Below are 12,444 nucleotides of genomic sequence, written 5' to 3'. Positions count from 1 at the left end.
AACAGGTACAAAAGTATCTATATCCACAGTAAAACAAGTCCTATATCAACATAACCTGAAAGGCCGCTCAGCAAGGAAGAAGCCACTGCTCCAAAACCGCCATAAAAAGGCCAGACTACAGTTTGCAACTGCACATGGGGACAAAGATCGTACTTTTTGGAGAAATGTCCTCTGGTCTGATGAAACAAAAATAGAACTGTTTGGCCATAATGACCATCGTTATGTTTGGAGGAAAAAGGGGGACGCTTGCAAGCCAAAGAACACCATCCCAACCGTGAAGCACGGGGGTGGCAGCATCATGCTGTGGGGGTGCTTTGCTGAAGGAGGGACTGGTGCACTTCACAAAATAGATGGCATCATGAGGAAGGAGAATTGTGTGGATATATTGAAGCAACATCTCAAGACATCAGTCAGGAAGTTAAAGCTTGGTTGCAAATGGGTCTTCCAAATGGACAATGACCCCAAGCATACTTCCAAAGTTGTGGCAAAATGGCTTAAGGACAACAAAGTCAAGGTATTGGAGTGGCCATCACAAAGCCTTGACCTCAATCCTCTAGAAAATGTGTGGGCAGAAATGAAAAAGCGTGTGCGAACAAGGAGGCCTACAAACCTGACTCAGTTACACCAGCTCTGTCAGGAGGAATGGGCCAAAATTCATCCAACTTATTGTGGGAAGCATGTGGAAGGCTACCTGAAACGTTTGACCCAAGTTAAACAATTTAAAGGCAATGCTTCCAAATACTAATTGAGTGTATGTAAACTTCTGACCCACTGGGAATGTGATGAAAGAAATAAAAGCTGAAATAAATAATTCTCTACTATTATTCTGACATTTCACATTTTTAAAATAAAGTGGTGATCCTAACTGACCTAAATCAGGGAATTTTTACTAGGATTAAATGTCAGGAATTGGGGAAAAAATGAGGTAAAATGTATTTGACTAAGGTGTATGTAAACTTTCGACTTCAACTGTATAATAAAGAAATAAGAAATAAGAGAGGAAGCTATATACAGGGTCAGTGCCAGTACCAAAATGTACAATGTGCAGGGATACTGGAGTATTTGAAGTAGATATGTACATGTAGGCGGGGATTAGGAGAAAGTGCCTGGTAGCAGGAGAAATAATAATAATAGTCAACAGTATGGCAGCAGCATAAGTGGTGGGTGGGTGTGTGTGTGGTGGTGAGTGTGTGTATGTAAGTGTTAGTGCGAGTGTGTGCGCTAGAGTGACAGTGTAGGCATGCTAGGCAGATATACATGTAAGGGTACGGTGACATGAGACTGACCTCATGCAGAGCACGGTGTGGATGTTACTGCGGACTCTTTTTATGTAGGCAGCCATGAGGTTGGCTTTGGTGGGCTGCTGTCCTAGGTCCTGCACCACAGGCTTCATGGCGTTCAGGATGCGCTCCTGCTCGTCCACCGTATACAGGTTGGGCACGTCACCAGAGTTCAGGATGTTATTCACATCCTCCAAGAACGACTCGCTCTTGATCTGAGGTCAAACACACAGGGTTAGAGGACATGTTGATAAGTGGGTATGTGTAAGTGCTGACACTGTGAAAAATTCCTCACCTGTGTGTCTACAAACAGAAAGGTGATCTGTACATTCTGCAGGCCAGCCTTCAGCATGATGCTCTTGAGGTCTTCCCTCCACTCTGTGTAGCCGTAGTTCTTAGCGAGCTCAATCTGGAAACACTCATAGTCTGACCTGAGGTGTAAAACTACATATTAACACCCTATTATCACAGTAGCATACTTTCAGATGTCTGATAAAATAGAAGGTATGAGCCTCACATGTGGGTGGCCAGCTTGGTGAGTGACTGGCGCCCGCTGCCCCCGACCCCTAGGAGCAGGACATTTCCCAGGGGCTGGCGCAGGATGCGGCTGATGCGGCACACATGCTGGATGGCGTCCATGAAGAGCACCAGCTTCATCTTGGTGGTGCTGATCTGGTTGTAGTCGTCCATGTACTCCTCCATGACTCTGGCCAGCTGTGGGAGTCACAACACAGTAATGGGATGAAAAACACCCATAAATCTCACTACTATCCTAGGGCAATTCCGCCACTTTTCAACCTCATATTCATCATCTCCAATACCAAACCAGTGTCTACACATGTGAAAACAGCGTGTTTCTATGATATGTGGTTAAAAAGATAAGAAGAAAGGTCCTGAAAAAATAGTGATTTTCAAAACCTGCAACGAGTTTCAAGCCCAAGGGAGGGTATTTTCTTGCTCCCCACGTCACCACAAATCTCATAGTGTTTGAAAATGCTTTAACTTTTGATGATGTCATCGGGTAGAACTTGTAGAAATGCGCTGTTTTCACATACTGTATGTTGACACTGGAATTGTGCTGAAGATAATGAAAATGAGGTTGAAAAGTGGTGGAGTTGCCCTTTAAGTTTAGCAGTGAAGTCTCACCTTCTCCCTGTCCTCAATGAGCTGGTAGACTTTGTTGTCAGCTCCGGGGATCATGAAGTCTCCAAACAAGACCGGCTGGCAGGGCACAGCATCCTCAAAGCTGCAGCCAAACTCCTCAATGCGGGCCTGTAGGAGCTTATCAAACCAGTCCCGGTCCTCAGTACTCACCAGCCGGTCCTGGAACACCCGGCAGCTTTCATGGTACCACAACTGCAGCAAGTGCATCTTGTCCTGAGAATTAAAACAAGCAGCACATCATCAGTTTGAAGAGCCTTTCAGGGTTTCTTTACTGTATGATCTTCTGTTTGAACCCACAGTCATTTACCTCTATCTTGGCAGCCTCAGCCATCAGGATGCCCTGGAAGACCTTGGAAAGGTCCCTAAGGTTGAATGTGTAGTGGGATTTGGCTGGTGTGGGAAGGAGCTGGGAGGTGATGGTGGTGTAGACACGGATAGTGGCGTCCACCAGAGGCCCATTCAGAGGCTGGATCTCTGGAACAGGTCCTGAGGGAGGAGAGGGGGATGGGAGAGGGGTTGGATATAAAATTAGCAGAGACATCTGGAGACCCAACTTTCCTTTTTATGTGTGTAAAAGACCAGTAGCAATTTAATACTTTAGAATTTCTGTCAAGAATTTCATCAACATCCTTAATGCAATTCACCTACTCTTATTAATAATCTACATAAATTACTAAAATAATTATGCATAGGTAACACATTTCTAGAGCGTCAGTCTTCTCTTTCTCTGTCCTTCTTCTGTCTCTCTCTCCCTCTCTGACTTACTCCCTGGTTCCTTTTTACTTATATTTCCATTTGTAAGAAAGCAAAAAATCTATTAGAAAGGATTGCAGCAATTTAACAAACTGCCTCCTCAATGTGACTAGTGCCTCAACCATACCTAGCCTCCCTCAACCCTTCACCAAAATGAACATCAGTTGGATTAATTTTCGGCAGTCAGGCCGTCTCACCCATCCAGTTGCCCAGGATAGTAGAGAAGATCTTCTTCTTGCTGGCGTCCTCCATCTCAGTGAAGGAGAGGAAGTTGAAGTGGCGTGTGAAACGCTGGGTGATGGGGTTCCTGCCCCCTCCTGGAGGTCCCATAGCGCACGCAAAGTTGATGTCCACCAGGTGTTTAAAAGTGCCTGCAGGACAGATCAGAGTTCAATGTGGTGGCCTTCACAGAGCCATGGGAGCTGGATGTGCAGACTCAGCTTTGGAGGTAGGGTCCTCACCTATCTGCTTCCTGTCATACCAGCCTCCATGGTCCAGCCACTGGCGGAGAAGCTCGATGGGGGGCTGGGCCCCGTAGGTCTCCAGAATGGGCATGTTCAGGTCATCAATGAAGAAGATAAAATACTTCCCCAGGGGAGGCCCAAACACACCCTTACGCCTGATAAATACATGCTTTTGTTAGAGAGGTCAGTTTATAAAGGAATGAGACTGCCTTTAGACATTACAGCACAGATCATACAGTACAAAGAGAGATGTTGCTAAAAGGCTTACCTCTTGTCCAGTTTGCTATCGATGTAATCCTGTGTCTGGTTGGCTGAGGTACGAGCAGAGAACATAAGGAAGTGTGTGATGTACTCAGCAGGCATGTTCTTCAGCAGCTTGTCAGACATGGTCAGGGTCTTTCCTGTGCCAGTCGGTCCAATGCACAGCACCTGGTCAACACATAGCCTCTGACTAAGAACAACTCTACTCACAGAAAGACTCCTCCATTCCACTGACAAAAGCTTTCACCAGGAATGATTTATTAGTGCATTATTGGGGGGCACTTACAGGCTTCTTGTTAGACAGCAGCATATCCATCAGGAAGGAAATGCGGACTGTGTCTGGTGTGGGTATGATGATGTCAGAGTAGCTGGTCTCTGGCGTGATGACCACGTTCTGGGCAGATTTCATCCAACTGACCCAGTGCACCTACACAACAGGATGTATGTCACTTGCATGGTCCTTTATGTCTCTAAAGGTATTTCTAGAATGTTTGTTTTTGAAATGCTCACCTTCCTCCCTCTGTCCTCCTCCTCTTCGTCTCCCATGTTGCTGATTCCTGCATCATCAAGCTGGTAGTCATACACCAGGCCTTCCTCTGGAAAACACAACTCAACCTTCTCCTCTGTCATCTTGCCCCTGAGCCAAGCACTGAAGCACTGGCAGCTGGGGACGTCCCCTGTGGCTCCCACACTCCACACCAGAGAGAAGATGAACCAGGGCTCAATCAGCTCCTTCAACCGGTCCAGCTTCTCCTGCAGAAGAGGCCTCTCCCCCTGGCCAAACACACAGTACAAACACACAGACTAGTCATCAAGAGATGAACATCTCCTTCACCTCAGCTGATCACTCATCTCTTCTGTCTCCTGATGGTGGGTAGATTGTGTGGGTGTTTGTGGCATGGACCGGTGTTCACTGACCTCTCGATGGATGAAGGGTTGGAAGAAACAGTCCAGCAGTTTGAGCAGACTGCATGTGAGGTTGCTGTCCATGGAGGAGATGACCTCTTTCACAGACTTCCTTACAAATGTGATGGAATTCTAGAGACACACATACTCAATTTCCCCTGAGGCCCTACAGAACAAGGCCTGACACAGCCAGACACTCACATGTCACTTATGATACAGTTGTAAAGTGGAATAAACATTGGTAAAATGCCTGTTGAGCGGCCCTCTGTGTTACCTGGAGGAACCTGGTGAAAAGGGAATTGAGCTGGTCTGTGTAGGGCCTCAGGGTCTTGGGGACCGTCCTCAGCCAGCACTCAGTGAAGGGCGTGAGGCCCAGGATGCTGGGTTCCAGGTACACCATACCACAACGAGACACTGTGGCCGGGGACGCCACAGCCAGGTCCTGCACCTCAAACATCATTGTCTGCACCTGGAGGAGGATACACACATGTATTCTGAATGTGCATAACTGGTATCAGGTGTGGAACAAAATGAGAGAGGGAAAGCTGAGAGAAGAGATGTAAAGGTTTCTCACGTCTGTGAGTTTGATGATCTCTCCAGAGCTCAGGCAGAGTTTTTTGTTGTCATCCAGCACAGTGTTCATGTTCTCGATCCACACAGCGTCCACTGGCCCGTCAAACATGTACCACTTCTTCTCCTCGTCCATGGAGGACGATCCCCCACGGATCAGAGAGGACAGGATGCCATCCGACCTGAAGGGAGACACAGAGGGAGAAGAGGCATGAGTGTGTGTGCATGGACGTGTGAGAGTGTTCAGGATATTCAATATGCTATCTACTGTATGTGTGTTTGCAATGTACCAGGTGTATGAGTGTTTATGGACTGTAAGTGCACAAATCTACAGATGGTATGCGATGCTCTGTTATGTGCAGATGGAGCAATTACTCACCATTCATGTGTCAACAGGTCAAACTCCCCGTAGAGCTGTCCCATGGTGATGGACTTGGGGTTGAGGACATAGGTCTGTACAGCCTCGTAAACACCACCACTCACAGAGACCTGGCCCTGCAGAGCCGTCATCGCTGTCCCTAGGATCTCATAACACTGACACACAAACCAAGCCAATGGCAATCCTTTACATTCATTTGTCATACCAGAATCATTTTCAAATACAGCCTCCGCATACACAGACATATACTGTATATCATGTGCTGCTGGTAAGGATTTTTTTTATGCAGACCTTGGTTTTTCCGGAGCCGGACGGTCCCACCAACATCAGTCCATGCCTCACAACAGTGGTCTCATACAGCTGAATACACTTGGTGATGTATCCTACATTTACACATGGGAAACTACAATATCATAAACCATGTTAAAACATTTTTCTTCTTTCCCTCCTAACTTATACCTATATTCTCATATCAATAGCACAGTATCACTCATAAGCAGATAAAATGTAGGTTAGACAGTACAAAAACAAGCTATCTGTGTCCCCATAGAGTACGAACCATCCACATCCTTGAGGTTCTTCTTGGCACAGACGTTGCGGATTGACTTCTCCAGGGTGCCGTAGTCGATGGGCTCCTCCCGTATATTGGGGAAGAGATCGGACACAATGCCATTGAAGAGCTTGAGGTCATCTTGGAGGAACTTGGGGATGTTGACGTCTCGTATGGCCCGTAGACAGATTAGTTCCTGGAAGTTAGACGTGGGAGACGGGGCCGATTACATCAGGTTATTGATAGCCTGGTCAGTGTATTTAGGCATATAAAGTGCTGTTCTAACCTCATTCATATCTTGATTCTCCCTCTTCAAGTTTCCAGCAGCAGAGATCACGGTCTTCACAGCTCTCATACCAAAGTCATAGTGATCCTGCACACATATACATCAGCAAGATGTCAAACTTCCACACAGAAATAGAGCACTGTATATGGAGTTTGACCCTCATTAAGGCATGCTGTGGGTATGGGGACCGGGGCAAAGATTCTAAGTAGACTAGGGCCCCACCTGGGAGCTGAGCTGCTCGGAGGACAGTTTGAAGGTGGTGGTGATCTTCTTGGAAAGGACTTTAGCGTCGCTGAAGCCAAAGGAGTAGAGAGAGATCTCAGCGATCATAGCATAATCAGGGACCATCATAGCAACAGGACGGAACAGTGCCTTAAGACAAACAGATAGAAATGTAATGTGTTACAGTCACACCTCAGTGCTTTGTTTTACGATACCCGCCAGGGATGTGAACTGTTAAATGTTTTTGGGCAATTGTATGTAGCTACCTTAAGGTTGTCTGGTAGTTCAGTGCGGCCGGCGTAACCAGGGTTCATGGTGATGAAAACAGCACAAGACGCAACAAGTGGGATCTCTTGCCCCTCAAACACAAATCGCTCCGCCTGAGACACACAAACACACAAACGAATGCACGCACAAACATACAAAACTGTAATATTTTCATGTGTGTATGTACTTTTGACTGAGTATATGTTGTCTATGACTGTGTTTGTGTATGTTTTGTTCACCCTCTGATGCTGGGCCTTATTGATGGTGGCGATCTGTTGGGCCACCACTGACAGCACCTCCACATCAATGCGGTTAAACTCGTCAAAACATGCCCAGGCTCCAGAACTACAGGAGATACAGTAGATCACAGTCAGCATAGCCCCACAAAACACTTTAAATACATTCAACAGGATTTAGCTCAATGAGTAGATGAAAGCATGTGTTGTGCTCTTTTGTAGCACATTCCATTTATATTTTTACTGGTTTGATGTTTTATATAAGGACTAACCTGGCTAGTCCCTTGAGGAACTTGCCCATGGCGATGAAGTCCAGCTGATCAGAGCAGTTGAAGACTACAGTCTGGATAGCCAGGGCTTTCCCCAAGTCTTTAGTGGTCTCTGTCTTCCCTGTCCCTGCTGGACCCGCAGGGGCCCCTCCGAACTTCAGGTGCAGTGCCCCTGTCAGGGTCAGGTAGCACCTGAGAGGGGGAGGGAGAGAGGGGTGAGACCACAGACTTAAGCTGAATCTCAAACCGAACACTTGGCCCCTAAGCCCTTTATCAAATGGCATGTATATCAGTTCGCCAGTGATTTCATCAGCTGTTGTAGCCTGCCTGCTGCTAGCTTCACTGACAAACACTGGGATGGAATTTTATCTACCGCTAGCTATGAATGTTGGGCACTGCACTTATAAACAGCGTGGAGCTTGTCACATATTTATGATAGTTTGACAGCTTGCTGATGAAGTTGTAGACATGTTCCCAGCAGGGGGTCTGTATTTCAGCATGTTTCCAAAGCACCAATTGCTATGTTGTAACGTTGGGTCAGCTAAATGCACAGCGCAGCAGCAGACTAGATATTGTACCGACTCGGGGCAGAGCAGGTTGTACACTGCTTCATTAAAACTTGTTCATTGTGATAAAATAATGTTACTACTGCTAATAGAAGGAACAGTGCATTTTACAGTAGCTAGCTAACTAGCTAGCTTGCTTATAGAAGGAGCATTGCATTTAGTGTTGCACTAGCTGGTTGGTTAGCTTCACTTTCGTATATATATATAAGTCAGTGACTGGCTCAGGCTCAGCTAGCAAGATAATATTGGACAAGTTTTCATGTACATGATCAAACTTCGGAAATAACCTCCTTAGCTAGATCACTTGACTAAGACATCCTCAAAATTAAACTTGAAAATTAATTAATTACAGATTTCTTGATTTATCTTGATTTAATCTATTTTTGAGGGTGATGTAGTAGTGACTGTTGTTGCTAGGTACCATGCTAAGATTCATGGGAAGAAGTAGCTACCAAGGACACAGTCGGCATAGGATACCCACTTGATAAAGAGGCTTCCGAAAGGCGCCGTGGAGCCCTTGATGACTCGAAAGCTAGCGTTTGAGATTGACTCGATTGACATACCGAGTGCTCAAAGTGGTTGGTTTGAGTGACATTCAGCCTTAGATAGACATCACATCATTGTATCTGTCCCATTATGGCATCTGTGAGAGAATGGGCAACGCCATTGAGGCCATCTCCATTTTCTACTTCTACTACTTCTATGAGTTGGCAAACAAACTGAAAGGGTGCACACTGCCATCTAGTGTCTGTTGTTTGAACAGGTTTAAAACCAAGGTTGGCGATTTACTGCCAACTGCAGTTATGGAATGTTTTCTCACAAGTATAATTAATTGGCTGATCCCACCTGGTCACCTGGATGGAATTATGGGATCCTTCCTTAATACATAGGAAGTCCCACCCAGTTGACTACTTCAAAATGGTGAAAGTCCCCAATGGCGCTGCCCATGCTAAAACAGGCTTTTGTCCTCTATCTAGCTCTATGGGTGAGACATGCTTTCATAACAAGGGCGAGTGTCATTGAGACCCATGGCGGGTAGCTAAAGCTTACCTGTCTGTGAGTGGGGTGATGACCAGGCGTCCTGAGTTGCCCAGGTACTCATATCCATAGAGGAACTCTGCATTCACTGCCCGGATATACAGGTCATTTCGAGCCCAGTAATACCTAGCAACAAATACTCATTAAGGGGAATCTAGAATGTTCACAGATTTTTGCATGTCATCTTGACACAAAGGTTCAACCCAACTCTTTAGCTCTCTTAGGCAAAAGTCCATCATATGAGCAGCAGGTATGTTTTGTTGGGCAGGTCAAACCTGAGCTGGCTGATCCACTCAAAGTCATTGATGTTGGAGACACCCTCCTCTACCAGCTTGGCAGCCACGTCCTTGGCATGGACCTCTATGACGATGAGGGCAGACAGAACGGCTCTCTGCATTTTAGACAGGCGGCCCCTCACCAGCTGCACCAGGTCTCCCAGCTACACCATAACCAAGGGGAGGACACTGTCAGTCACATATGCTCTTTCACACTCTTCACAATGATATCACAGCCCATTGAAGCCATACTGACAGTCCCAGATGGCTCAGTAGGTAGAGCATGGTGCTTGCAACACTAGGGTTGTGGGTTCGATTCCCACAGGGAAAAAAGTATGAAAATGTATGCACTCACTACTGTAAGTCACTCTGGATAAGAGCATTACTAAAATGCCAAATGTTTTCCTTGCACATCTGAACTTCAGCTACAATATAGACGGGTTGGTTGTTTAGCAACAAAACAGATGAGGTTTGCTTAGATTGTTGACAACATGTAAGCTATATTTCGCCTCCAATGTTTATTGAAAACATAAATACATTTGCACAATGAGCACTTGTTGTCTCTCAAATACATCGTTACAATTGTTGGTTAGCTAGCTAGCGAATGTTTGCCATAGCATTGACATGAAATAAGTCAAAACACCTCAAAACAAGACATGGTATCAAGAACAAGATGAAACGAGCTGAAACAAGCCACTTACGATTCCCCACATGGCAGTTTCTTGTCATTCTTTCTAGCAATCTGGCCATCCAGAATCACAACAACATGCTGACTTCTTCCCCATGGAAGCGTGCACATCGTTTTAGTGACGTTGTCAACTAACCCATTTATAGCCAGGGTCTAGCCAAGCTTTGTGCAAACTTAGGATACACACCTGTGTCTGTAGCTGGGGATAGAGTCGGTCAGTCAGGTCTCCCTGCTCCAGTGCATTTGACACCTCAGTGGTCCAGAAAGTCTGGCAGCCAGCGATCACCACCTGCCCAGGCCACGATAACACCCACTCTGTACGCGGTTGCTAAGGGGAAGGGACAGGAGGACACACACACAGCACAGTTGTCAGTGGGTTTCACAAAGCTTGGGCACTATTTGGAAAATCAGAAAACCCAGTGTAACAGATGACTATACAGTAAGACAAAATCATGTTTGAACTGTGTAGTTTTCTGACAACTGGTTGATAGATTGGCAATGGCATGTATTCATGGATGCCAAGGGAAGTCAGGCTTCCCAAAAAAATTGACCAAGAAAAAAACATAAAATAATTCATCTTTCGTCTCTCTGTGTTTCATAATTGTCCTTCAATTTGCAAGAGGCTGAATGTATCTCACTGGAGAAAGCATCCGAGCAGCCAAGCAAGTGAAACAGCGCCCCTCTGTCTCAGTATGTATAGCCCATGTATCTGTTGCTGTCTGGCCTAAAATAATATGACATTGTTGCCGCCCATAGCATTGAATTCAATAGCAAGGGAAGCAAAAAAGCATTTGGCATCCCTTGATAAAAACATTCTAAAATAATAGCCAAACAGCGTTGAGCTAAACTGAGTGAGCTCAACTGTGGTTGGTCCTGGCACACCAAAAAAAGTGTCAAGGGAAACCAGTTTGGAATTGGCTTCACACCAATCACATCACATCAAAAGCAAAACGTAATTGACAGAAAAAACTTGAATTGTTGCATCTCGTTGTGTCGTTGTCTTCTGATGGCTAGCTAGCTAGTTAAAATCGTCCCTTTCCTAAATTAGCCATGGATGGAGATAAAGATTTGGACTTCTGGTTTTACTTCATTCTCCGTACTGGCCAATGACTACACCGGCGATTCTGATCCAACCATAAATTCATACATTTTATACATCATGCATTATGCACACTCACACTCACACTCACACGCACACTCACATGCACACTCACATGCACAGAAATCAGTCCCATGGACAGCCACACATATTTAGCTTACATTGATTGGTCTAAATTGTTTTTGGTATCTTTAAGTTGTCACTGTATTAGACCAAGCATAAGTGATTTGATGATGTTGAAGTTTAAATGGTGCTGGAATAGTGGAGGCAGCTCCTGTTTTCTTTGTGACTTGCGGTAACTCTTCATGGTTCTAAATCAGTAGTTGTTTACTAGTTCGAAAATGTCTGAAAAATTAACTTGATTGCCCATGCTGTAGGTTATGTAACTGTTACATTCAATATGCTTTGTGGACATCACTAGACAGATGTTGACCTCCGGTTTTGTGATGAAACAATGGTGTGGTTGAATTTATTCTGCCACTGTGTGACTGTTGTCTTCTTATTGTCTCGGCCTTAGGCCTATATATCACGGTGGCATATGAACTAACAGGTCATAGAGCAAACAACGCAATTATCACAACACATAGGTTATAATATGGCTTTTTTGTCCTGGCTTGGCTTCCCCAGTGATTTTACCCACGCACTGCTACTGTAGATCGGGTAGGGGGCTGACCTGTGGGTAGACCTTCAGCGAGCGTTCGATGTTGTCCCTCAGACAGGCCTTCATAGACTTCTCCACCTCCCTCAGCCAGTCCTCCACATTCCCAGAGGGCCACACTGGCAGGCAGAGCTTGACCTCCTCCCCCTCCCCAGAGTACATATGAGTGATCTGCAGGTCCGACTGGAACTTAAGCTGTGGGACACAGAGAAGGAGAGGGGATAGAAAGAGATAAAACTCTAGAAAATGAATAATTGAAAAGGGGCGCAGGGAGAAAGAGAGAGGGAGAGACTAACCCGTGCAATGTTCTCGAAGCATTTGCGCAGATGAGGCTGTACTGCTGTGGGATCCTTGGTCTGGGAGAGAATCTCCAGGAGCTCGTCGTCAGACAAGAAATAGAACCTACAAAGGCAAAACAAAGACCCATAGAGTTCTCTATGTTGCCATTTCTGAGAAATATCAATTCAAAGCTGTTTCTAATGGTATTAATCAACAACTATCAAATACATCTGT

General features: G+C 45.6%; 1 protein-coding gene across 1 annotated transcript in view; it reads right to left on the bottom strand.

Moving 5' to 3' along the window:
* dnah1 (dynein, axonemal, heavy chain 1) overlaps positions 1 to 12,444 on the bottom strand; it is a gene marked incomplete at both ends in the record, with an annotated part of 52,200 nt that overhangs the window by 27,781 nt on the left and 11,975 nt on the right. Inside the window, 26 exons of the mRNA XM_084173024.1 lie at positions 1,287 to 1,495; positions 1,576 to 1,711; positions 1,798 to 1,994; positions 2,427 to 2,657; positions 2,752 to 2,930; positions 3,395 to 3,568; positions 3,659 to 3,816; positions 3,930 to 4,090; positions 4,209 to 4,349; positions 4,433 to 4,696; positions 4,841 to 4,960; positions 5,103 to 5,297; positions 5,403 to 5,580; positions 5,778 to 5,932; positions 6,069 to 6,160; positions 6,337 to 6,523; positions 6,614 to 6,700; positions 6,836 to 6,985; positions 7,102 to 7,215; positions 7,342 to 7,447; positions 7,611 to 7,799; positions 9,224 to 9,337; positions 9,487 to 9,650; positions 10,362 to 10,502; positions 11,947 to 12,126; positions 12,228 to 12,333. Of these exons, the coding sequence (XP_084029150.1) occupies positions 1,287 to 1,495; positions 1,576 to 1,711; positions 1,798 to 1,994; positions 2,427 to 2,657; positions 2,752 to 2,930; positions 3,395 to 3,568; positions 3,659 to 3,816; positions 3,930 to 4,090; positions 4,209 to 4,349; positions 4,433 to 4,696; positions 4,841 to 4,960; positions 5,103 to 5,297; positions 5,403 to 5,580; positions 5,778 to 5,932; positions 6,069 to 6,160; positions 6,337 to 6,523; positions 6,614 to 6,700; positions 6,836 to 6,985; positions 7,102 to 7,215; positions 7,342 to 7,447; positions 7,611 to 7,799; positions 9,224 to 9,337; positions 9,487 to 9,650; positions 10,362 to 10,502; positions 11,947 to 12,126; positions 12,228 to 12,333 (4,128 nt within the window). The remainder of the gene's footprint in view (positions 1 to 1,286; positions 1,496 to 1,575; positions 1,712 to 1,797; positions 1,995 to 2,426; positions 2,658 to 2,751; positions 2,931 to 3,394; positions 3,569 to 3,658; positions 3,817 to 3,929; positions 4,091 to 4,208; positions 4,350 to 4,432; positions 4,697 to 4,840; positions 4,961 to 5,102; positions 5,298 to 5,402; positions 5,581 to 5,777; positions 5,933 to 6,068; positions 6,161 to 6,336; positions 6,524 to 6,613; positions 6,701 to 6,835; positions 6,986 to 7,101; positions 7,216 to 7,341; positions 7,448 to 7,610; positions 7,800 to 9,223; positions 9,338 to 9,486; positions 9,651 to 10,361; positions 10,503 to 11,946; positions 12,127 to 12,227; positions 12,334 to 12,444) is intronic.

This window comes from Coregonus lavaretus (genome assembly GCF_964263955.1).
Source record: "Coregonus lavaretus genome assembly, chromosome: 12".
Lineage (NCBI taxonomy): Eukaryota > Metazoa > Chordata > Actinopteri > Salmoniformes > Salmonidae > Coregonus > Coregonus lavaretus.
The sequence above is the reverse complement of the archived record's forward strand: the minus strand, read 5'-3'. Positions and strand labels throughout refer to the sequence as shown.